Genomic DNA, 25,356 nt, shown 5'->3' with positions numbered 1-25,356 from the left:
GGAGGAACAGGCCTAGGTTGGCCCTGTGACAGGTTGGTGCCCATCAGGCACCATGTGGAATTTTGCTGCGCACTCAGCTCCCTTTTGCTGTCTGGAAGCAGCAGATGGAGCTTTGGCAGGCAAAACTGTGGGGATGGACTCTAGGGGTGCTGTCTTTGCACAGCACTCCTCTTGGGGACATGACTGCTCTGCCAGGTCTCTTTTCAATCAGTAATCTCCAAGGCAACACGATGACCAAAATCAAAGATATGATATCAATATACACTCTTTATATAATAGGAAATAAAACCAAATAAACATGTCTTATAAGTCTCTAAAAGTCTTTGAAGACTATGCAAGTCTCTGAAAGAAGCAATGTATCAGATTCTTATCTGGTGAAAACAGGCTGTACAGCTTAGTTTATGAAAGTTTTCACCAGATAAGGTTTTGTTTTCAAGAGAATCCATTAAGAGTGATATTTTGATATTTTGTGACTTTCAGAGATTCATAAGTTTTCTGTTTATGTGATTTCATACTATATAAAGAGTGTATATTGATATTGAATCATTGTCGTTGGTCATCGTGTTGCCTTGGAGATTACTGACTGTTGTTTGCAACACGGGGGTTAAATTGTTAGGTCTCTTTTCAGGGCAGGTTGGCAAGCAGAGCCGGCATTCACCATGCACTGCTCTCCTTGGCAAATGCAACCCAAGTGCCTCTGTCCCCAGGACTTCTTCTTTCGGGGGACCTGTACAAACTCCTTGACAAGAGGGCAGATCCTGGACCAAGGAGCTCCCTCTGCTCCTCAGTGTCACACCCACCAAGCGCTAGGCGGCTCCGCCTGTCCTCCCCAAGCTAAAGTGGGTGAGCCTGAGCGATTCAGAAGCCGCAGGGCGAAGGAGATATAATAATAATAATAATAATAATAATAATAATAATAATAATAATAAATTAATTTTATTTATACCCCGCCCTCCCGGGCCCAGGGCGGCTAACACCAGTAAAATTACAGTAAAAACATAATAGGAAAAAACAAACCAATTTAAAATACAGGTTAAAATGCAATTTTAAAAGTAGCCCATGGAAGGTGTCTATAGAATTTGTGCTGTGCAAGAACTGCTGAAATTTTGGGAGGATGAATAATTACCATGGAATGGTCTCGGGGGTGGGGTGCACATTTCCATTTATTTATTGTTATTACTTTGCTTAAAAAAACAAACATAAAAGGAAGCGGAGGTGCCGCCGTCCCCGGGAGCTCCCGCCCTTCTCTCCGCTGGGCCAGACGCGGCCTCGGGAGACCCCCCCTCCTCCTTGCGAGCTCCACGGGTCAAGCGGGATCGGGGCCGCCATTCCCGCCTCGCCTGCGGAGCCTCCTTTGGGCGGAAGAGCCGCGGCTGCTCCGCAGGGGATTCTATGAGCGGCCCCCCCAGGAAAGTCCGCCGGCTTCTCTCCTCGGCCCCAGGCCAGCTCCCTCACCAGGAGGCCGGATAGGAGGCCCCTCCAGCGGAGCCCGTGCCTGAGGGACAACGTGGAGAAGGGCGCCCAAAGAGGAGGCACGGGACGAGGAACCAGCCTCGCTCGCTCGCTCGCTCTTTCCGGGGAAGGCGGGAAACTTCATCTCCACCAACAGACCGCTTTCATTGCGCCATAACGTGTCTCTTAAACTTACGTACCCAAACAAACAAACGCGTTTCGAGGCGAGCGCGCGAGGAGAAAACACACAAAACCGCCTCCAGGCGACAAAATGGCGGCTGCGAGGGCCAAGAGGGAGAGGACTACGTTCCCCATGGTGCTTTGCGGAAGGCCCGCGAAGCTCCGCCTCCGCTTGGCCCGGGCGGAGGACTCGATTTCCCGTGGTGCACCGCATGAGGCGGCGACTCCTCCGAGCTTGGCGCGCGGGCCCGCCATTTTGTGCCGCCCTCGCTCTCGCCTTCCCGCCCAGTGCCGGGCGGATTGAATGAGGAGTCGCCGCCATGTCCTCCTCTCCGCCTTCGGCCGCCCCTCCGGCCCCCTCCCCGGGCACCCCCAGAGCGCCGCCGCCGGCCGAAACCCCTCTGTCGCCGACGCGCATCTCGCGGCTGCAGGAGAAGGAGGAGCTGCGGCACCTCAACGACCGCCTGGCCCACTACATCGAGCGGGTGCGCGCCCTCGAGCTCGAGAACGACCGGCTGCTGCTGCGCGTCTCCGAGAAGGAGGAGGTGGTCACGAGAGAGGTGCGCCACGGAGGGAGGAGGGCGGCCCACCTGGCCGGGCTGTTGTGCGAGAGAGTCCCGCCCCTCTGGCGGCCCGCCTCGGGAGGGGTTCGCGAGGGCGACCTCGGCCATCCAGCGGGTGGCGACAGCCCGGCGGTGGGGGCGAGAAGAGCCGCCGCCCCGGCAGCCTCGTTTCGCCACGCCAGGCGGCTCTTCATTGCTGGCGAGGTCGCCCCGAGGGCATCTAGCTCACCCCGGGAGTCCCAGGAGCAGAAGGGGCGGAACCTTCTGGCGGTTTCCTAGGGCGGGCGTGGGTGTGCATGTGTGCTGTCCTCGGGGATCGCAGGATCTCCCCTCGCGTCGGTTTCTCCCCGCTGCCGGTCCCTCTCAGCCGCTCCCTCCCGGCTTCTTCCCGCCAGAGAAGCTGCTGCCTCTCCGCTCTTGCTCTTTTCTTCCCTCCTCCTGCCTCGGGGCTTGGGTGAGAGAGCTGGTCGAAAGCGCTTGGGAGGCCCCTCTTACCCCAGCGGCCTCCCAGAGCCTTTCTGTGCTGGTCCCTTCAAAAAGTTCGGAGAGCCTGGTGGCACAAGAAAAGAAGAAGCCGCTGCCTCCTTTGTCGGGAGGCATCTGTCATCCTGCATGCCCCTAGCTCAGCTGCTCCCTTGCTTCCTTCCAGCTTCCTGCTTGAGCAGAGATGGGGACCCCATGGCCCTGCAGGTGGGGCTGGGCTTCCCGCTCCTCTGGCTGTGGACAAAGCCTTGTGGCAAAGTGTCCTGTTTCCTGGGGCAGCCTTGAGCTGCGCCATTTCAGAGCTTCAGTTCTGCGCAGGGATGTCCTCGGCCTCCCTTCCAGAGTGGCTGGAATATGAACAGCACTCTCGCTTGGTCTGCTTTTCCCAAGGCGTCCAAAGCGCTAAATAAGGACCCAATCCTATTGCTAGGGCAACATTTCTTTTTAGTGGTTGGCTGAGCGCTTCATGTTGCTTCTAATGACACTGAATCATTCTATGGGCAGGACCCCCCAAAATGGCAGAGTTGCTGAGAGGTAGGCTGTTCAGAAAGGAGCAGGGAAAAGCATTTCTGGAGAAATATGGGCAGGAGGATGAAGATAATAGATGTTGCTGCTCTGGGAGGAGAAAGTGGCTCCCACACTGCTCTTCTGCTGTGGCCTTGGCCTCTTTTGCCCCTTTCCTGCTGTGGCCTGGGGGGGGGGCTCTTCTCCATGCTTGGGGGGGGGGCAAATGGCACCCACCCTTCTGCTGCTCTGTATATTCCCCAGAGGCTGGTGGGGGTACCTGATTCTCCCCTCTGTGCAGGTGACCGGCATCAAGGCCCTCTATGAGTCAGAGTTGGCAGATGCCCGGAGAGTTCTTGATGAGACGGCCAGAGAGAGGGCGAAGCTGCAGATTGAAATTGGGAAGCTGCGAGCAGAACTTGATGAGCTTGCCAAGAGGTAAGGGAAGCCATGCTGCCAGGATGCTTAGGAGTGAGCATGTCTGCGCCGGAACACGTGTTGCACACAAGCTACTGTGATGTGCTTGTCCCCACCCACCAGCTGCAGGGGAAGGAAGCAGGGTGGAAAACCCTTTTCAAGCCACGAACCACCTTCTGAGGGAGCCGTCTGTGGTGAGAGGGGCTGGCCACCCACACATCAGAGATTGCTGCACACACATGTGCACACACTCCTTCCCCCACCCTTTGTGCAGGGAAGGGAAGGCATTCTCACAGTGTGAGGATGCTTTCCACCCAGGGAGAGATTCTCAAGGGACACAGAGAGAGATCTGTAGGGCTGAATTTGGACCCCAGGCTGCAGGCTTCCCAAGGCTGGTCTTGAGGCTATCTGCTTTCCCTGCCTGCTGCTTTCCAGCAGGAAAGCATTCCCTCTCCTTAAATATTGTGGAAAGAATCTGGGGGGGGGGGGAGCAGGCTGGAGAAAAGGATGCTAAGAGCCCACCACCCCACACATACACATTTTTGCTCCAAATTACACCCCCATTCCAGGAGCTGCTTCCCTGCAGAAGGTGCGGCTCTCTGGAACTGTTTGCTGCACACCTTTTGCGTGTGACATGAAGTTAGGACCAAAGTTCTCACAAGCTCTTGGTGAGTTTGTTAGCCAGCCTTCATGCTGACATGGGGAATAGATTTGGGACCCAGTGGGTGCAGATCTCCGGTTTCTTTTCAGGAATCCACGTTGAATGAAACATTCTCTGCTTGGAGCTAAAGTTGCAAGACAATGGAGCATGGACGCTAGGGTTTATCCAGGGTTAGTGTTGCTTAGAGTAGACCCACTGAAAGTAAAAGACACGGCTGACTTTGGTTGTGGGTCTCCTCTGAATAAAACTGAGTTGCTGACAAACCATTGACTTCTCCCTGGTGTGTAAATTTGACTGCTCTGCTTGTGGCCAGTGCCATTTTTACTGTCCTGGATATGAGCTTTTAAAATCCTGCGCTCGCTCAGTGGTTTGCTGCTGCATCTGAAAGTGAAATTCTGCTCTGGTCAGCTGCCAGATGCTTAGCATATCAAGGTCTTGCTTTCTGCAAACCTGGAATGAGGCTCCAAATACTTTGCCCTCTGCCTTGCACTGCCTGCGACTCAGATCAGATATTGGTTGGAGGAAGAACGAGGTTTTCTGCCCTTAAAACAAAGAAACATGCACTTTAAAAATGATGCACATGTTACTTGCCAGGTCCTTCCAAGTCAGTCCTCTGATGGGATCCTGCCTTCCTTTTTAAAAAAAATAAGATTTTAATAATAGTTTTAAAAAATACATTAAGATAAAAGAACCTAATCTGCAGGGAACTGCCATTGCAGCCAGGAGTGGAGGAAGGGCTCCCAAGCGATGCCGGAGAAGGTCCCAGCAGGAAAGGAGGGGACTCAGCGACCGGGGAAGGAAATCAGCGTTACACCAGGGAGAAAGGCGGGCAGAGGCGGGCTTCGGAGAGATGGCTCCAGGACTCTTCGCCAGAGACCAGCGGGGAGAGTACGGGTCCTCCACTGCCCACACCCACCCTGCGCAGAAGACTTCGCGCAGGGAGGCTAGGCGGAGACTATCCGTCAAGGAACTTTTATGTTGGAAGAAGTTCAGGAAACGCCCACTGATGGATTCTGCCAGTGACTGAGACAGACGCGGAATCAGGACTGTCCAGCCAGGGGAAGGTTTATCCAGGCAACCTCGCCAAGAGTGGCGGCAACTTACGCACGAGCAACCCCCAATTCCCATTACAGCAATCCGTCAGTCCTTGACGTTGCTTGTGCACAACGGCAAGACAGGCAGCACCATGAGTCAAACCGGTGGAGCAGGCGCCCAGCAGCGAGCAGCGGCACAGCCAAGTCTGGAGGAGAGAAACTGAGACTTGGAACGGCAGGTTGCTCTGTTGGTGGCGCGGCTAGACGAAAGGAGGACTCAGGATGCCCAGGGGAGGCCCACCCCCATTGCAAGGAAGGTACCAGGACTGGTGCACAAGTTTGGGGGGAACCCCCGTGACTATAATGCGTTCAGAACGGAGGTACAGTACGCTTTGGAACTGCAGTATGATGACTTCGCTGACGATGGCGAGCGGGTGGCTTATGTTTTGGGGCATCTTCAGGATGCGGCCAGGGAATGGATCAGACCCTTAATGGCAACGCAGAACGCTGCCTTAAAAGACCTGAGGAAATTTTTTGGTGCCATGGATACAATGTTTTCCAGTCAGGTGGAGCAAAGTGTGACTCGCCGAGAACTGATGGCTTGCAAGCAAGGGAGCCAAACGGGGAGTACTGGTCACGTTTTGCGATGATTATCCACAGACTGGGGTGGGATCTGAGCTCGGAACCGGTCCAAATGTTATTTGAGGAAGGGTTAGCCCCGTCGGTGAGGGACGAGCTTTCTCGCGCCCCCCCCGCCCGGAGTCGATGGATCAGCTGACCAAGGCTGTGCTTACGATTGGAGTACGCCAGGAAGCGCGGGCTCAAGAGAAGCGGGAGGGGAGGGGAGAGCGTTGGCATGACAACCGGATTCCTGAAATACCGAGGCAGCCTTCCCAGCCAGTGGAGCCAATGGAAATCGATGGCGCGCGCGCGCGCGCGCAAGGAGTTTCAAACTCCAGTGACATTCGAAAAAAGGAGGGGAAAACAGCCAAGAAGTGTTTCCTCTGCCAACAGCCAGGACATTTTGCCAGGGTCTGCCCTCAAAGAAAGGCTTGGCAAGGGATGGTGGGAGCAGCTGGCGGTGAGGAGGAGGGGAATAAGGAGCAGAAAGGGGAGGTGCCACCTCAATACGCTGATCTGCAGGAGGTCTTCAGTGAGAAGGAAGCGGATAGACTACCCCCCCATAGGCCCTTTGACTGCCAAATCAACTTACTCCCAGGGGCTCAGCTGCCGGTGGGTAAGCTGTATGCCATGTCTGACTGGGAGATGCAGGAGTTGCGGCTGTTTATTGACAAGAACCTGAAGAGAGGTTTCATAAGAGAATCAAAGGCGGTGGGGGGCAGTCAGGTGTTCTTTGTGGACAAGCGGGACACTAACCAGCCCAGATTGGTCGTAGATTACAGGGCTATGAACCTTGTGTCAGAACCCGTGACCTTCCCAATGCCCAGGATCGACGACATTTTAACAAGGGTGAGGCGGGGGGAAATTTTTACCAAATTGGACCTCAGGGGAGCGTACAATTTGATTAGGATGAGGGAGGGGGGTGAATGGAAGACCACCATGTTCACCCCTTTGGGGGCCTTTGAGTACCTACTTATGCCTTTTGGATTACAATCAGGCTCTGCCTGTTTTCAATCTTTCATGCACCACGTGTTGGGGCCCCTGCTGTACAAAAACTGCGTAGCCTTTTTGGACGACGTGTTAATCTATTCGCACGACGAGGAGCAACATGTCAGAGACGTCCGGGAAGTGCTAAAGAGGCTACAGAAGCACCAGCTGTGGGTCAAGTTGGAGAAGTGCCAGTTCCACGCCCGAGAGGTCGAGTTCCTGGGGTACAGGTTGTCGGACAAGGGCCTAGCTATGGACCCCGGCAAGGTGCAGGCGGTGCTGGAATGGAAGACCCCCAAAACCCGGAAGGACGTGCAGAGGTTCCTAGGGTTCAGCAACTTCTACCGGAAGTTCATCAAGAACTTCGCCCACTTAACCGCGCCCATCACAGTAGCAAAAGGAAGTTCGTCTGGACGGAAGATGCACAGCAGTCCTTTAAAAGGCTGAAGAAGGCCTTCGCTTCGGAAGAGCAGCTCCTGCACGTAGATCTGCAGAAGCCAATGAGGCTGGAGACAGACGCGTCAGACCGAGCCGTCGGAGCGGTACTGCTCCAGCTGGGAGACCAATCCAGCTGGAGGCCGTGTGCCTTCTTCTCAAGGAAGCTGAGCAAGTCGGAGCAAAACTACACGGTGTACGACCGTGAACTGCTTGCGATTTATGCAGCATTTCGATGCTGGAGACATTTGCTAATAGGAGTGCAGCACAAGATCCAGGTGTGTACGGACCATAAGAACCTGGAATACTGGAGGACAGCGCGGGTGCTCAACCAGAGACAGGTGCGATGGGCACAAGAATTTTCCAAGTTTTTCTTCGAGATTCGGTACGTGCTGGGAAAGGAAAACATAAGAGCAGACACTCTCTCCCGGAAGCTGGAGTACATGGAAGGAGAGGGACCACCAGAAGTCAGACATGTGATCCCCGAGGACCGATGGGTGTGTGGGGGAGTGTTGGTCGGGGGACGAGAACTAGCCGAACTTACGAGAGACGACGAGTTCGCTCAAACCAAAATCAGGGAACTCAGGGACGCAGGGGAAAACCATGGCGGTTTTGAGAAGGAAGGGGTGCTGTATTACAAGGGAGCATTGTATGTACCGGGGGAGAACTTGAGGGGTAGGGTACTCAAACAACTCCACGACAACCCAACGGCGGGGCATTTTGGTCAACACAAAACCATGTTGCTAGTCACCAGGCAGTTCTGGTGGCCACGAGTGAGGGAAGATGTACGGGAATATGTACGGGGGTGCCAGCGGGCAAAGGGGGAGAGGGCTGCACCCGCAGGGTTACTGGAACCCTTGCCCACGCCGGAAAGACCATGGGAGGTGGTGTCCATAGATTTCATGACCGATTTGCCCAAGTCAAGGGGGAAAACGGCCGTCATGGTGGTAGTAGATCTACTAACTAAAATGTGCCATTTCATAGCCTGCTCGCATGTGGTGACGGCAGAGGAAACAGCCAGGTTGTTTGTGGATCACATATTCCGGCTGCATGGCGCCCCCTTGAGGGTTTTATCCGACCGCGGGAAACAATTTACTTCCCGGTTCTGGAGGAAGCTCATGAGCCTGCTGCAAGTCGAGGTGAGCTTCTCGACGGCGAGACACCCGGAGACCAACGGGCAAGCGGAAAGAGCGAACAGTATACTCCAGCAATACCTACGCTGCTACGTCAGCGAGAGGCAGAACGATTGGGTGGAGAAACTAGCGCTGGCCGAATTTGCATACAACAACGCTGAACATGTGTCCACGGGAATGAGCCCGTTCATGGCCAATTATGGGTGTCACCCCAGGGCCTTCCCTGGGAGGGGGGAGGAAGCATGGAGTGTACCCGTGGCAGAGCAATTTGTGGAAGAAATGGAGGCCCTACACCAACAACTCAAGATGAACTTGGAACGGGCCAAGGAAACTTACAAGAGGCAGGCCGACAAGCACCGCAGGGAAGGGGAAACCAAAAGGGTTGGGGATTGGGTAACCCAGCAGGTAAACCCCGTGGCATTTAAGCTCAAGTTGCCGACCAGCATGAAATTACACCCGGTGTTCCATAGGTCTCTCCTCTCACCATACAGGGAGGGACGGGAATTTCCGGGGCGAGAGGGAGAAGTCCCCATACACCCACAGGTGGAGGAGAGGGAACTTCGCAGTCAAGCCCCGGAAATACTCGACTCTAGATGGCGAGGGCGCCGGGTGGAGTACCTGGTGGCCTGGGAGGGCGAACCAGAGTCAGAAAACACGTGGGTTCCCGCGGAGGCCATCAGGGATGAGTATCTTAGGGAGGAGTTTCACAACAGGTTCCCAAGGAAACCCAAACCACTAGCAAGATTCTGGGAGGAGCAATTTGGAGTCACAGAAGATGAAGAGGATTTTGTGGGTTTTTCGGCCTCTGAAGGGGAGGGAGGAGAGGTGTCAGATGGAGAGGAATCGGACTGGGAAGGTTACCCCGCGGGAGGAGATAGGTGCAGGTGGGAAGCAGAGTTTGAATCATCAGAGGATGGGGGCAGTTCCTTCAGGGGATTCCCCGCATCGTCGGCCGAGGAAAGGGACGAGATTGGGTCAAAGGAGCGGGCCGGAGGTGGAGGGGGTCCTGGGGGGGAGGTGGATGTCAGGGAACTGCCATTGCAGCCAGGAGTGGAGGAAGGGCTCCCAAGCGATGCCGGAGAAGGTCCCAGCAGGAAAGGAGGGGACTCAGTGACCGGGGAAGGAAATCAGCGTTACACCAGGGAGAAAGGCGGGCAGAGGCGGGCTTCGGAGAGATGGCTCCAGGACTCTTCGCCAGAGACCAGCGGGGAGAGTATGGGTCCTCCACTGCCCACACCCACCCTGCGCAGAAGACTTCCGCGCAGGGAGGCTAGGCGGAGACTATCCGTCAAGGAACTTTTATGTTGGAAGAAGTTCAGGAAACGCCCACTGACGGATTCTGCCAGTGACTGAGACAGACGCGGAATCAGGACTGTCCAGCCAGGGGAAGGTTTATCCAGGCAACCTCGCCAAGGGTGGCGGCAACTTACGCACGAGCAACCCCCAATTCCCATTACATAATCTAAATAAGAACAAAACAGAAAGGGGAAAGAAATCACAGTGTCCTTTCTCAAAATCAACCCTTAACTCTTGTCTCACACAGAAAGTGAGCAGCCTTCCCAGCTTGCCCCTGAGAGCTTTCCTTCTCACAATCTTTTACCTGGTTTTTTTTCAAAAATTTTTTTTAACCTGTTTTATTAAATTTGCTTTGTAACATAACATTATTATTTACTATAAGACAAAGAATATAAAACAAAATTCATACTACAGTGCATAACTGCATAACGTTAATATATATGGTTTCTGGAAAAAAGGCTTACATAACAAAATCAATTCAATCAATCAATTTTTTTTTTAAAATAAAAAATTCCTCCAGCCCCCTGCCCCCGGTCAGGCCTTCCTTCTTCATCCATGTACACAGTCTGTTCATTCGAGCTTGTATGTTAGGATTGGCTTCCCCCCTTACAGTTTCTGTAAAATGCCCATTTGTGATTTTTTGGCATTTATTTTCCGATCTATCCTCTGCCACTATATGTGCAAATATTTCTCATTGTACGTATTCAAATACATAATCGTTCCATTTTTCCATATTCCATTTGGCCTTTTCTTTCCATCCCAGAGCAATAACTGCCATTCCAGCTAGAATCATAATCTTGTACAACTCTTGCTTATTACTTTTTACTTTATTTCCCAGTATTCCCGAAAATAACAAATCCCTATTAACTTCTATGTTTATTTGAAATAATCCAAAAATTACCTTTGTAATCTTTTGCCAATATTCCGTAATCAGATTACATTCCCACCACATGTGTGAATATAGTCCTTTTTCCTGACCACAATGCCGTCATTTGGGACTAAACCCTTTCACTATATACACCATTTGTGCCAGAGTTCTATACCATTTTAATAAAAAAATTCTACTTAATTCTTTATACTTTTCTATTCTAATATTTATATTCTTCATCAGTTCTTGGGCCTTGTTTGGATGGCTCATACCTTCCTGCTCCCATTTAATCTGAATTATCCTTTTCATTCTTTGTCGCTTATCATCAGTTTATATAAGATCCCTGCTATCCCTTTCTCCGTTATTTGTCTTTTGTTCAGCACCATATCTATTTTCATTTCTGTCCTCATTGTTTCCTCTGCTGTTCCTGTTTTTATTAAATCATAAAGTCCTTGCACTTTCAGCCAATATTGTTTTCCTATTTCTTCTAAAAAAACCTTTTTTTGTAATTAAATTCCCTTCTTCATCAAACATATCTTTTAATTTATAAAATCCCTGATCTTCTAATTTCTTCCGGCAACCCGGTTCCCTTTGACTCTCCTGCATATATTTTAATGGCGTCCACCTTGAGTATGTTGGCATCCATTTTGTTTTCCAATTCTTCCAAATTCCTAACGCAGTTTTCCTTGGTCCTATTGTCTTCTTAAAAGCCGTATTAAGATCTCTATTAAATATCCCTTCTCTTCCTATTCCTTCATTTATTTCATTCTCCAGCCTTATCCATTTAATCCCATCCTTATATCCAACATCTATTAGATTTTTCAATTGGAATGTTTCATAGTAAAATTCTTAAGTTCGGTATTCCCCATCCCATCTCTTCTTGAGATGAATAATTTACTATGTCTGAGGTTCTAACTCTTTTACTTCCAAAAATCCAATTTTTAAATACCTTATTCCATGTTTTGAACCATATTTTCCTAATGGGTAGTGTAATTACTTGAAATAAATATAATAATTTCGGTACCAGAAAGATTTTAACTGCTCTAACCCTACCTAGAATATATAAATTCTTATTTTTCCATGATTTTATATCCTTCTTGATCTTCCTTCATGCTTCTTTGTAATTTACATCTGAAATCCCTGCAATATTTTTAATAATATTTACCCCCAAGTATTTAATTTCCCCCCTATTGATATCCATCTTTCTCATTTTTGCAATTTCCTTCTCTTTATTTACATTCCAAAATAAAATTTCAGACTTCTCCAGATTTACTCCCAATCCTGACTCCTCTTTAAAGTCCTTCAGGATTATCATAAGTTCTCTTACACCCTCTAAGGGACAGTCTTTGACCTTGGGAGGTCTTCCCTTCCCTGCTTCTCACTCAGGATCCTTCCACTATCCAGTAGGACCCTGCCTTCTCTTGGACAATGTACCCCACAAAGCAGGATCCTGACATGTGTGGACTTAACGAGGTACGGTGGTACCTCGGGTTAAGAACCTTGCTTCAGGATGAGAACAGAAATCGTGCTCCGGCAGCGCAACGGCAACAGGAGGCCCCATTAGCTAAAGCGGTGCTTTAGGTTAAGAACGGACCTCCAGAATGAATTAAGTACTTAACCCGAGGTACCACTGTGTATACTCTATGTCCACACACCCAGAATAAGCTACTGAGGAATGACACTATTCTACCAGACGCAAAAGTCTGTAAAAGCTTAAGGTCCGAGTGCTCTGGCCTCCATGGGGATGGGTGACCCACTGTGGCAGCCCAGGTGAGGGTGAGGTTTGGAAAGGTCTGGGAATCTGTTGAGTTGGCGACAGTTACTTTTCCCAGTAGCTAGGATCTCAAGGTTGATGTTACAGGTGCTAGTTTCTGTGGAGGTCCCCTTTCCGGTGAAGTGGCAGCAAAGGGGTCCTTTGGTTGGACCTGTTAGGTGAGTATTGGTGAGTAAGGTTCAAAGCAGTTAAGTTCCAGGAGGCAATGTCTCCAGAGCGGTATTGTTCCAGCATTACAGCTACTGGTACTAGTGGAAGACTTTGTTGGAGGTGGCTGGGTGCGTGAGCGCAGATCCAACACTTCTGGTAGGGAGTTTCCTTAGCCACCTGACCAAGAAGTTGGATGTAGGAGTTCTGTTCCCAGGACGAAAGGAGGTCTTGCCCTAGGAAAGAAGGGTCAGCGCCAAGTTGTCAAGGTGCAGTGCCAATTGGGTGTAATGGGTTGGTGGTGTTCAGGAGGTGTCTGTCCTTAGCAATTCCCCCATACCTCAAAGGGCCAGCATTGTCCTACACAGGGGTTTGGGAGGGGCTTATGGGGTGGTACCAGCCTTCTAAGTGCTCTGCCACTTTCCAGTCCCGAGTAAGTCCGAGATTCCATAAGCAACAGAATCGTCTTAGGCAAAGTCCTTGCAGCTGAGGTTTCCTTAGTTCAGGGGTCATATAAAGACATTGGAAGCAAAGATCAGATTTTCGGAGGGGTGGTGAGAATCTGTATAAGTGTGGGTAGCCCCTCCGGTTTCAACCTCGGTCCAATTCGGGTGTTTGGAGATCTCCCCCTGACCATAAAGTAGATAGGTCCCGTTGGTGCACCTCAGGTGGTAATACTGATGGTCAAGGGTGAGAATGGCAGACCCCTGTATAGAGTTCCTAGTACTGGGTACTACTAAGTTTGGGTAGTAATGAGTGGCGCAACAGAGTTCGTGATTCAGGGAGACAGAAGCTTGTAGATTCAGAGCTTGTAGGGCAGCGGCTGAAGAAGGAACAAAAAGGGTTTTCTTGTGTGAGTTTCTTGTGGCTGATTAGCTGCTCTCCCTGTGCAAAGGTCAGGGGGCAGGGCTTCTGTTGAGGTAGGTGATTAGCTGTGGGAGGAGTTGTCTCATTGGTATTCCCTGAAGTTGTGCTTTTACTATCTCCCTCTTAACAAACTCCCAGCCATCATGAACTCCCTTTCCTTTTAGTATTACTGTCCATGGGATCTCACCCAGCACTTCCCTAAGTTTTATGAAGTCGGCTTTCTTAAAGTCGAGAAATTGAGTCCTAGTATGCTTGGCTGCTCCTTTCCGCTGTATAGTAAACTTCAGAAGAGCATGATCACTCGCGCCTAATGATCCTTCCACTTCTACCCCACTAACCAGGTCATCAACATTGGTTAGGACCAGATCTAAAATGGCTGTTCCTCTTGTTGCTTCTCCCACTTTCTGGACAATGAAGTTGTCTGCAAGGCCAGTGAGGAATCTGTTTGACCTTATGCTCTTGGCTGAGTTTGACATCCAACAAATATCCGGGTAATTGAAGTCCCCCATTACTACTATCTCCCTTCCTTTTGCATGCTTGGCCATCTGTTCCAGGAAGGCATCATCTATGTCCTCCGTTTGGCTTGGGGATCTATAGTAAACTCCCACAATGAGGTCACTGTTATTCTTCTCTCCCTTAATTTTGACCCAAATGCTTTCACTTTGGCTTTGAGTAGGGCGTGTTGCGGTTAGGAGTTGTGGTGGTGATGGTTCCTGGATGTTGTTGGGTTGCTGAGCTGAACAGGCGTTGTTGACTGGTGGCTTTTACAGAGCGTTCGGTTAGGTGGCCATTTGTGTCGAGTCTAGGCTGTGTTTTAAGAACTTCTCTGGGGTTCACATGGTCACCTCAGCAGTGCCACCAGAGTGGGGGGTAGGTAAGCTGACAGGCGTGTAGACCAACAGACAGACAGTCACATAAAAAGGGGGTGGGTTAACAGACAGAGATGCGAGAGACCAGAGGAGTGGGCCAAGGGAAAAGTGTGTTTGAGGGGGGTTATTTGTGGGTGCACCCATGTGTACACACCTGCACACTTATATACGCTAAAGGGATACTAGGGTCCAATGAAGGTGGAAGGCGGGGTTAAGAACAGGAACAGGACCAGACACAACAGAATACAGTGGTGCCTTGCAAGACGAACACCTCGCAAAACGAAAAACTCGCAAGACGAAAGAGTTTTCCGTTTTGGAGGTGCTTCGCAAAACGAATTTCCCTATGGGCTTGCTTCGCAAGAAGAAAGCCAACAGGGAAATCTCCGCCGGCCTTCAGAAGAGGTCCTGGACCTCTTCTGAAGGCCGGCGGGGGGCAAAAGTCTTTGCTCCCCCCGCCTGCCTTCCCGGGACAGTGGAGACTTCTCCGCTGTCCCGGGCGATCTGAAAATGCTGGCGGGTGGCAGCGAACGCTGCGCTGCAGCCCGCCATCATTTTAAAAGCCCCCGGGACAGCGGAGACTTCTCCGCTGTCCCGGGCGATCTGAAACTGCTGGCGGGCGGCAGCGAACGCTGCGCTGCAACCCTCCAGCATTTTAAAAGCCCCCGGGACAGCGGAGACTTCTCCGCTGCCCCAGGGCGATCTGAAACTGCTGGCGGGCGGCAGCGAACGCTGCGCTGCCGCCCGCCAGCATTTTAAAAGCCCCCGGGACAGCGGTGGTGGGAAGAAAAGCCCTTGTCCCCCCCCCCCAGCCTTCAGAAGAGGTCGGGGGACAGACTGTCCCCGGACCTGGTCTGAAGGCGGTTTCCATAGGCACACATTGATTGATTTTCAATGCATTCCTATGGGAAACCGTGCTTCGCAAGAAGAAAAACTCGCAAGAAGAAAAAACTTGCGGAACGAATTAATTTCGTCTTGCGAGGCACCACTGTATAGGCAAAGGGTGGAGGGAAAAGAGAAAGAAGAGAAAAGAGAGAAGAAACAAAGAAAAAGAAAAGGAGGGAAGAAGGCGAGATTAGAGTAAAATAAAAGGGAGGGGGGAAGACAGAAAGGGGGAAAGAAAGAGAGAAGAAGAGAAAGTAGAGTAATAACAGTGGTTATAGATTGCAGTGATTTAGCTATAGTACGAGAGGGGAAAGTATACTACAGTGGTATGTGTGTAAGTGTATGTGTTTTCTTTAAAGGGGGGGGAAGGGGGCGGGGATGTAGAGAGGGAGGGGGAGAGAAAAAGAGAAGGAAGAGGAGACATGGGAAGAAGAAGAGGGGGTGGAGAGGGAGAGGTAACTGTAGCTGTGGCAGTGGTGTGGGGAAAAAATTTGTTTTAAAGGAGGGGGTGGGGGGGAGAGAGGGCTCCCCCTTCAAAAACAGACCGACACACAGGCTCTCCTTCTTTCTTTTTTTTTATACTAATTTTTATTGATTTTCAAATATACATCTAATTCCATATCAAAATTTTTCACAAATTATCTCTTTTGGACTTCCTTCAGCTTCTCTGACAATCATCCATATTTAATTTTTGATTACACATTCCCTTATTTAGTATTGCCTTTAAGTATACCCTCCCAATCATATTTCATTTTGACAATACTCCTCAAATTTCACAGAACTTCTTGAAACCTAACCAGCGTTGTTTGCTCATCACATATACTTTTCAGATACTCGACAAATTTTCCCCAGTCCTCGATGAACTTTTGGTCACGTAGATATCTGATCTTCCCAGTTAATTTGTCCAGTTCTGCATAGTCCATCAGTTTCATTCTCCATTCTTCGAGCATCGGTAATTCCTCCTGTTTCCATTTTTGGGCCAATAATATTCTTGCTGCTGTTACTGCGTATTGGCAAAGTTTACAGTCCTTTCTATTTATTTCATTTCCTACCATTCCTAAAAGAAAAGCCTCTGGTTTCTTTACAAATGTATATTTTAACATCTTTTTCAATTCATTATATATCGTCTCCCAGAAGCCTTTCACTTACAATCCCACCACATATGATAGAATGTCCCTTTTTCTTTACATTTTCAGCACTTATTACATGTCTTAAACATTTTCGCTAATTTTGTCAGTGTAATGTACCATCTGTATACCATTTTCATAACATTTTCCTTTAACACAGTACATGCTGTGAATTTTAAATTTTCCTTCCATACCTTAATCCAGTTATCAAACTGTATATTATATCCAGATGTCCACAAGCCTTCCGTGCCCAGCGGGAGGTCCCGCCGGGCGCGCAAGGCTTGGGGCGGCAGCCCGAAGCACGGGGCGCGCTGCAGAGCACGCCCCATGCTTCGGGCAGGTGTCTTCAAGCCTTGCGCGCCCGGTGGGAGCTCCCGGGCTCGCAAGGCTTGCGGATAGCAGCCTGTTCTGGGGCCGGGGAAGCTCAGGCTTCCCCAGCCCCGCGGCTGGGGGGGGGGGGGAAATAATTTTTTAAAATTCATTCCCCCCCAAAAAAAACCCCAAGGTGCGTCCTATGGGCCAGTGTGCCCTATAGGGCGAAAAATACGGTAATTTCCAAATGTGGCCGTTCCCCACAAATCTAGGAGGTAGTTTTCCTGTCACCCTTTGTGTGCGTGTATATATGCACGCGAAAGACACAGAGGTCACATGTTTGCTATGCAGGAACACTTCCCTTGCTGTCTGTCAGTTCGGCTGTGATTGCTAGAGGCAGAACGACCTGGTGCTGCAATGCTTTGAGAAGGTGCTCTGCCCATAGCCCCAGGGTGAGGAGGGGCCAGATCTTCCAGGAGTTTGTTACAACTCGGATGACAGCGGAAGCTGCTTTTGAGTCTTCCTTTCTTTCCCTCCTTAGCTACAAAAAGAAAGATGGGGAGTGGTCCACATCTCAGGGCCGCATCAAGGAGCTGGAAGTCCTCTTCCATCGGAGTGAAGCAGAACTCACGGCAACCCTGACAGAGAAGCGCCACCTGGAGGCGGAGGTGGCCGACCTGCGTGCACAGCTGGCCAAGGTAAAGGGGGGGGGGTTACCACAGCAGAGGCAGAGAGCACCCTGAGAAGCAGCAGGGAAGGGGCCGCCTGCAGTCGCTCCATAGGCATCATCTTCATTCCTGGTTCCCGATTTCCTGATCTCAGAATAGCCCGGCTGCAGGTCAGCTGTGTGCAAGGGCCTCCCTTGTCTCTGGGCTGAGCTCCTGCTGCTTTGAGTCTCTTGCTGATGCTAAGATGCCAAAATGAAGTCCCAGCACCAGGTTCCTTGGCTCCAGTAGTCTGGCAGCATGAGGAAGCCAGAGGCTGTTTCCCTCATGGCCTACTTGGAACCATGGGAGTCCTTGGCTGAGTCCTTGGGGTTGCCCCAAACTTGAACAAGGCCTAAGAAATGCTGGGGTTTCAGCACCTGCCTGTAGCCGAAGGGACACGTTGGCAGGTTTCATCCCTCCCCCCTCCCCCCCACCATTTCTCACTCCAGGAGCTGTGTGGAAGCTGTTCCTCTCTGGACCAAATTATTCTTGGTCAGATGCTGAAATTTGTCCTCCTGTTTGCTCTTATGGTGCTAATGTGCCACATGAGGCTCATCTTGGACGGGGACAGGGCTTCTCTAGGAGTTGCTGACTGCTGGTGTCTGTTTTGGGGGTGGAGGCACAGTATTTGGGACTCCCTCCACCTACATGGTTGAAGTGTAACTCCTTCCACAAGGAGTACTCATAGTCAGTATTTGCATGTCTAAATTGGGAGGCCAGTCTGCGGCAGTGCTGCCAACAGCATAAGGTGCTGTGCGAAGTGCCTTCTCAGAGCCCCTAGCCACCCTGCTTGGTTGCATCCAGCAAGGCTGCGGAGGCCTTGGCTCTGAATGGGCTTGGAAAAGGCACAGTCAGAATTAGGCCCCAATGCAGCTGCTAGAACTGCATGTGTGAATTGAGGCTGACCATGTCTCGTGTTGAGCCAAGAGGTTGGGCAGGCAGTGGGAAGTGTGCAGGACCCATCTCCAGCTCGACTCCCCTGGACATTTGGACACTTGCTCTCCTTTCACACTCTGCCTTCAATGCCTTTCCCAGTCAGAAGATGGTCACGCTGTGGCAAAGAAGCAGCTGGAGAAGGAGACTCTGATGCGGGTGGACCTGGAGAATCGCTGCCAGAGTCTGCAAGAGGAGCTTGACTTCAGGAAGAACATTTTTGAAGAGGTAGAACCTGCTGCTGCTGCTGGGTTGCTTGGGCTGCGGCTGCCATTGGGTGGGGTGGGGTGAGTGGGCAGGGAGGGAGAGGAGACAGGGCGCCCTTCTCCATCACGGTCCTGCTGGGTTTGAGCTGTGAAGGAGAAGGGTCCCGTTGAGCATGCCAGGGAAAAGTAGCCACCTATCCTGCTGTTGGTGTTCCTCGCATTTGTCCCCACCAGGAGCGTTTTCCCTGATGCCTTTTTTGCTCTGGTCACCAGGGAGCAGGGTGTGCACCCAAGGAGCTTCATTTCTTTCCTCCGAGTCCCTCTCTTATGCTGGAGGCACTTGTGTGACCCTGTATTGGTGGTGGGGGAGCAGGAGTCCCTCCAGACCCCAGCTGGCAGCTCAGAGGTGCAAAGGGCAGGCTTGGTCCAGCACCCAGATCACTCCCCAGCCCAGATCTTGGGGCTGGATGTGAGGTGGGGACGGTGGCACCTGATGACTGGATTTCCTGGATGTCTGCAGTGGGTCATGCCCACCCTTGGGACCTGCTGCTTTGGGGCTGGGAGGCAGGAGACCTCTCCTACCACCCAATTCCCTCTTGAGGTTTCCCTGCATTTTATGAATCTTCCTGGAATAGGCATTTGCCAGCACTCTCCACCCCGAATGGGCGTGAGAAAGTGAGTGTGATGATGTACCTCTCAGTCTTCCTGTTGTGTTTGGGCTGGTGTTACCTGGACGGGGGCCTTGAGGGGTGGTCCTTGAGGGCCTTGGTTCCTGCAAGGGGTCTTGCGAGCCTGAGCCCTGGCCTGGGTTTGCTCCCCATTCCCAGGAGGTGCGGGAGACACGGAAGCGGCACGAGCGCCAGTTGGTGGAGGTGGATAGCAGCCGCCAGCAGGAGTGCGAGTCCAAACTCTCCCAGACGCTAGAAGACCTTCGCCAGCAGCATGACGAGCAGGTCCGGCTGTACAAGCTGGAGGTGGAGCAGACCTATCAGGCCAAGGTGAGGGAGGAGGCAGATGCTGAGAGGGCTGGGAAAGGCTTGACGTGGGAGGGGGCTGCTGTCCATTTGGCCTTGCACTCCTTCCACGTCAGCGGCCAGGAGTGCTTCTGGGCAGCTCTGTTCAAGGGGCTTCAGGAGCTCCCTCCTCCTGGAATCTGTTGCTCTCTGTGGTGCTCCTTGGCGTCGGGGGCTGGGGGGGGAAGTGCCCAGTGCCTTGTACAGCAGATCTCCAGGCAGAAGAGCCCTGGGAGCAGTCTGACGCTTTCCTCCATCTCCCGTCAGCTGGAGAATGCCAAACTCTGCTCCGAACAGAACAACAAAGCAGCCAGTGCTGCTCGGGAGGAGCTGAAGGAGGCCCGCCTGAGGATTGAATCTCTCAGCTACCAGCTTTCAGGGCTGCAGAAGCAGGTGAGGTAAAGGCAGCCTCTCACACGCCCTTCTGCCATCCAGTCTCAGCTCTGGACTGGCCGGGGCTGTCCTGGTCCCACAAAGCTACCTTGTACTGCGTGTGCCCTTTTATACCTCCCGGAGAAGTTCCTGTGTTTATTTGTAGTAACTCCTTTCAGCTCAGGACAGTGTTTCTCGTATGGGATTGTTCAAGTGTTCCTTTCCAGTCGATTGTTTCTGAGCCAGGCCTTCCCTGTGGGGTTGGCCCTGCCCTTGGGCTGGGTGAGGGAGGGGCTGCTTGCACAGTGCTTTGGCCCTAGCCCCCCTTTCCTTTCACAGTGCCCTTCCACCCGGGAGGCTTTCTCTCTCTGGGTCCCAGGCCAGCGCTATTCTTTCTCCTGCAGGCAAACGCCGCAGAAGACCGGATACGGGAGCTGGAGGAGCTGATGGCTGGTGAGCGAGAGAAGTTCCGGAAGATGCTGGACGCCAAGGAGAGGGAGATGACAGAGATGCGGGACCAGATGCAGCAGCAGCTGATGGAGTACCAGGAGCTCCTGGATGTCAAGCTGGCCCTGGACATGGAGATCAGCGCCTACCGGAAGCTCCTCGAAGGGGAAGAGGAGAGGTACGGAGGGAGGAAGCAGGGAGAGAGAGGAAGGAGCAGAGCGCGCATGGGTGCTACTCTGTGTTGGGCAGTGGCGCCAGCAGCTTGGTTCTTTGGCTGGATGGGCTGCAGGCCCTTCCCTCACTGCTCTTGCCCGCTGACCCTCGCCTGCCTTTCCCCGCCAGGCTGAAGCTGTCCCCCAGCCCCTCAGCCCGTATCACTGTCTCGCGGGCCACCTCCTCGTCCAGCAGCGGCATTTCCGCCACCCGCTCCTCCCGGGGGAAGCGGAAGCGCCTGGAAATAGCAGAGGAGCTCTCTGGCAGTGGCTCCAGCAGGTTGGGCACCAGGAGCAGCAGTGCCGGCAGTAGCAGCGCCTTCCAGACTTCCCAGCAGGCTTCTGCCAAGGGCAGCATCAGCATCGAGGACGTGGACCCAGAGGGGAAGTATGTTCAGCTGAAGAACTGCTCTGACAAGGTAGGCTGCGGGAAGAGAGGTCTTGGCTCAGAAGCGCTGTTGGGGCCTTCAGGCTTCCTTCCTTGCCTGGCCTGGCCCTGGGGCTGGTTTTGCTGCTCCCTGAGTCCCGCTGCTTCTCCCTCAGGATCAGTCTCTTGGGAACTGGAGACTGAAGAAAAAGATTGGCGAGGGAGAAGAGATGGCTTACAAATTTACCCCAAAATATGTCCTCCGGGCTGGGCAGGCGGTCACAGTAAGTCATGGCTCTTTCCTCGGGAGAAAAGGCCTCCCCATTGGAAGGGAGGGTATTGGTTGCCCAGTATCCAGAGACCTGCTCACGCTCTGCCCACCTTCCGTGCCCAACGCAGAACCTCCTTGCTTGTTTCCTGCAGCCTGTGGAGAAAAGGCTTCCTGCGACTGGGGGGGTGGTCCCTGCAGGAAGCCCAGATGCCTCTGCCACTTGGAGGGCTGGCCATTGGGGTCAGCTTCGAGAGCTGCTCCCTCTGGTGTGGTGAAGGATCAAGGGTGCCCTGCCTGTGAATGAGGGAGTCTCTTTCTTGCTAGATCTGGGCAGCTGATGCTGGGGTGGCCCACAGCCCACCTTCTGTCCTTGTGTGGAAGCACCAGACCAGTTGGGGCACCGGGACCAGTGTCCACACCTACCTGGTGAACTCTGATGGAGAGGTAGGTCCTCCAAAGGGGGGCACTGTGGGGTGCTGGAGAAGCCAAATAGTGAAGGAAAGGTTGCCTTGCTTTTGATGCAAGGACATGACAAAGAAGCTGCCTTTGAGCATTCACTGAGCACCTGCTACACTCAACATGAGCTGTGTTTCTCCTACTTCTTCTCAGGAAGTTGCTGTGAGGAGTTTGACTCAGTCATCTGCTGTGCTGCAGGACAACGGGGAGGAAGATGAGGAGGCAGAGTTTGGGGAGGAAGACCTCTTTCACCAGCAGGTAGCTGGAAGAAAAAACACTTCCACCCACCCACCAAGGGTTGAATCGATTGGGGCCTGACTGCAGCCATGGTTTGGGGGTGGTTCCAAGGAGACAACGGGGTACCTTGGTCTCTCCCAAGGGGCAGTTTCTCTCTCTCTCTCTCTCTCTCTCTCTCTCACACACACACACACACACACCGAGGCTGAGCAGCTTAGGCCCAGCCTTTTAGTTATCAAAGGTAACTAAAGGAGTTGGGAGTTGACTCTGCTCAAGAAGGGAAAGTGAAGAAATTGGCCAAGTCAGGAGTCTCTTCCTCCCTGGGGTGGCAGAGGGAGCGTTCCTGGGTCTTGACTCACTTTGAAAAGGGGAGGACTTGTGAGGGTAGATTGTTAGAGGGAGGGACTCCCAGCTGCTCATCTCTGCTGTGGGTGGTGCCCAGGAGCTGCTCTTCTTTCCTTCCTGCACCCAACTGGCTGTGGCACACACACCCTGCCTCTCTCTAGGGTGGTCGGTCCCCAAGTGGTAGAAGCTGCTAAGAGGACAGCTAGGCTGAGCTCTATCCAAGTTGCCTCTCTGATCTTTAGCCAGGGCAGGAGAGAGGGTTCTGCCGGGGCCACCTGGGGAGCTTCCTGATGCCCCTTCTTCCTTCTCTATCTCCAGGGGGATCCTAGGACCACCTCCAGGGGCTGCACCGTCATGTGAGAGGAAGGGAAACCGTCTCTGCTCGTCTTTTCTCCTTTTTTTGCTCTGCCCAGGGACTCTGCCCAGAGTCACTGAAACTATTTTTATACATTGCATATGATCACTCCTTTTTTTCTTTCTTTCTTGGAGATGGTTCCTTAGTAAACTTCTTAAAGAGAGAACTTGAATCAGCCAGAACTGCCACCATCTTTTGAAGATTTGCTTTCCCTTTGCAATGCCCATGGTCTACTTTGTTGTCTTACTTGCAAGCCAAAGAGTGATGCGGCTCCAGGAGTTTCCAGGGAAGAGAAAGCATGGCTGAAGTTGTCACTCTGGAGTGGACAGTCTGCTTCTCTGGCCCTCCTGTTCTTGTACTGGGGGGAGGTGGTCAAGCGGTGACCCTGGGTGTAAGCCTGCCTGTGCCCTCAGGGGCAACCCCAGTGGTTGTGCAGATAAAACCAGGTGGCAAATGTGAGGATTAATGATATTTTCATGCCATTGACCCTAGGTGTGCCTCAGAAGGCCTGGAGCTCCTAGGACAGAATGACTCTTGAAACAGTTTGGGCAGCTCTGTGGAGCATGGAGGTCTCAGAAGCTGAGATGAAGTGAGAAGCACTGATTTAAGGCAAGGCTTGTTTGAAGTCATTGCAGAACTTCCTCTGCCTAAGTTCTGCTGCCATGCTTTCAAGCAGGGAACAATCCTAACCATGTCTACTCGGAAGTAGGTCTTGTTGATTTCAGTGGGGCTTACTCCCCAAGTGAGGTTAAGATTGCTGCTTCCTTGCGGAATGACCCTAGAAACAGGGTTGTATCAAATCAAGTCAAAGGCCCACTGAATCCAATGGATGCAACTTACTTGAAGGCCAGCCCTTACGAAGTCTAGATTTTGTGGGAACTGTTTTTGCCCTCAAAATCCAGAGTTGAGCCCTCACACAAGACGTGTCGGATGCTGAGATTCCGCTTGGAGGTCTGTGTTGCTCCATCCTCTGCAGCAAAAAACCAGAAGCGACTTGTCTGCTTGTCTTGCCACTGGAGACCAGTGGTGGGTGGGGATGTGGGACGTCTTCTGCCGAGTCCCTCTTCCGTGCAGCTCGCTCCACACTGCCCAGAGGGGGCAGAGGCAAGCTCAGTGTTGCACTGTGAGCAGTTGCCCCATGCCTCAATGGGTCCCTCCCATTGGGCAGCCTTGCAAGTTCCAGGGTGCTTTGTTTGGAAGGGGAGTTTAGGGAAGATGCTGCCGCTGCTTACTCTGCCCTGATCTGCACCACCTCCCAGAATGAGAGGACAAGGTATGGGCAGGTAGGTGATAAGTATTTGGAGCAGGTGGGCAGTGACCCCCTCCTAGGGCAGCTCAGCTTCTCCCCACCCCACCCTTGGTCTTGCAGAATCCTTGGCACAGCTGTTCTCCACCAAAGAAGCTGCCTTGGCTGAGCAGCACCTGTCCAAAGGCTGAGCAGCACCTGTCCCGGCAGCCCTGGATCCCCTTGAGGGGCAAGCAGGGCTGCGTCTGGGGCAGAGTTAGTGGCGCCAGCAAGCAGCATATCCCACATGCAGCAGTGAGGGGTCGGAGCTCCTGCCACCCACTCCTGGGACCCCAGGGCTCTGGCTCAGCCCATGATGCTTTTAGTGGCACGTGTACAGAGAGGAGATAGAGCCCTGCAGATATTCTGGTTCATAGGGTCTTGTGGGGAGGGTGGGAGGGTTGCCGGGCAAGGCTTTGGTGCAGAGCAAGTTGGGTGGGAACGGATGGGTTGGGGAACAAAATGTCCTACTTTATATTTAAAAATAAAAACGAAAAAACCAGAGGTGCTAATATTCCACAGGTATTTTAATGATGCCACGTGGTAGAGAAGCATATTAGATTTAGAAGTTGAACTCTGTTTCATGGAGCCACTTGTGGAAAGCATTCCTTTTGGAAGTATGGCTTCTGCCTCCCCCTCTACCGCATGACGCTCCTTCTGCTCAGCTTGACCAGGGGGCTGAGGGTGTTTGCCATAGACATTGCTCTCTTGTCCCTCTGAATTCTGTTTCTCAGGTCCGGCTTACAAGCTTCTTGGCCACCTGCTGTGCTCACAGCTGCTCTTCCAAGGCCAGTCTCCTTGTTCCTGTGAATACTAAAGATGTGAAGGTGCAAATGTGCTACTGGGCTAAGCAGGCTGCTCTTCTTGTGCTGGCCTGAGCCAGAGGGGAGGAGGAGGGGGTTCCTGACTGCTCTGCAAAGCTGAGCCAGGGACCTGAGCAGAGTCCCCAAGTGCTGCTGTTTGCCATGCACTTAGGGTGGCCACCGGCTGTGGAGGGCACCCTCCTCTTGGTCTCCCTGAACCCCCCCCCCCAAACCGCCGTTCCAGAACAGTTGCTGTGAAAATGCCAAGGCCAGTGTCAACTGCTCCCTGCACTGTCTCCCTCGGGCTCGGGCTGTGTCAGGGAGTGCAGAACCAGAACCAGGAGCTGAGCGCTGTGAAAAGCCTTCAAAGGGCCGAGCCCAGCAGCGTCCAGCCTTTACGATCAGGACGACCTTGGCTAGGGTCCCACAAGGTTGATGTCCCTCACCTCACTTTGAGCTGTGTTCAGCCCGGATGGATCTCATCCCACCAATCTAGTGGTCCCCAAATCCCACTTTCTGTCTCTAGGTGGGAGCCCATCTGAGAGGCCAGTTCCCTCCCGGCCTCAGTTTCCACTCTGTTTGCTCCCACTGGGGAGTGGAGGTGTTGGGCTGCAACCTGAGAGACAGAATGTTTGGGGGCGGGGTTGCCCTTAGAAAAAGCAAATTTATATTCTCTCTGAGCTGTTATTCACATATGGTTATTAGAAAATTTTAATGCTGCCTTGAAATGCTAAA

The 25,356-nt window shown here is 52.3% G+C and overlaps 1 protein-coding gene across 2 annotated transcripts; it reads left to right on the top strand.

Annotated features, from left to right (window-relative positions):
* The first annotated feature begins 1,844 nt into the window (after positions 1-1,844).
* On the top strand, positions 1,845-25,356 carry LMNB2 (lamin B2). Of its 2 annotated transcripts, XM_053372805.1 has the most exons (12): positions 1,847-2,192; positions 3,484-3,620; positions 17,154-17,310; positions 18,355-18,480; positions 19,286-19,456; positions 19,739-19,864; positions 20,248-20,468; positions 20,633-20,921; positions 21,046-21,153; positions 21,465-21,584; positions 21,750-21,854; positions 22,497-25,356. In XM_053372805.1, exons 1-12 carry the CDS (start codon positions 1,953-1,955, stop codon positions 22,536-22,538), a joined length of 1,842 nt encoding a protein of 613 aa, XP_053228780.1. In that variant the 5' UTR covers positions 1,847-1,952; the 3' UTR covers positions 22,539-25,356. The 2 variants fall into 2 exon arrangements, with proteins under 2 accessions (XP_053228781.1, XP_053228780.1); XM_053372806.1 differs by lacking the exon at positions 21,750-21,854 and having other exon boundaries at positions 1,845-2,192.

Source organism: Podarcis raffonei, chromosome 18 (assembly GCF_027172205.1).
Source record: "Podarcis raffonei isolate rPodRaf1 chromosome 18, rPodRaf1.pri, whole genome shotgun sequence".
NCBI classification, from domain to species: Eukaryota; Metazoa; Chordata; class Lepidosauria; order Squamata; family Lacertidae; genus Podarcis; species Podarcis raffonei.
The sequence above is the reverse complement of the archived record's forward strand: the minus strand, read 5'-3'. Positions and strand labels throughout refer to the sequence as shown.

Excerpts from the sequence above, each read along its gene's own strand:
- LMNB2 (XM_053372805.1), top strand. The coding sequence starts at position 1,953 with ATGTCCTCCTCTCCGCCTTCGGCCGCCCCTCCGGCCCCCTCCCCGGGC. Across the intron at positions 19,457-19,738 it reads AGCAGACCTATCAGGCCAAG|CTGGAGAATGCCAAACTCTG; the intron begins GTGAGGGAGGAG and ends ATCTCCCGTCAG. Across the intron at positions 21,855-22,496 it reads AAGACCTCTTTCACCAGCAG|GGGGATCCTAGGACCACCTC; the intron begins GTAGCTGGAAGA and ends CTCTATCTCCAG.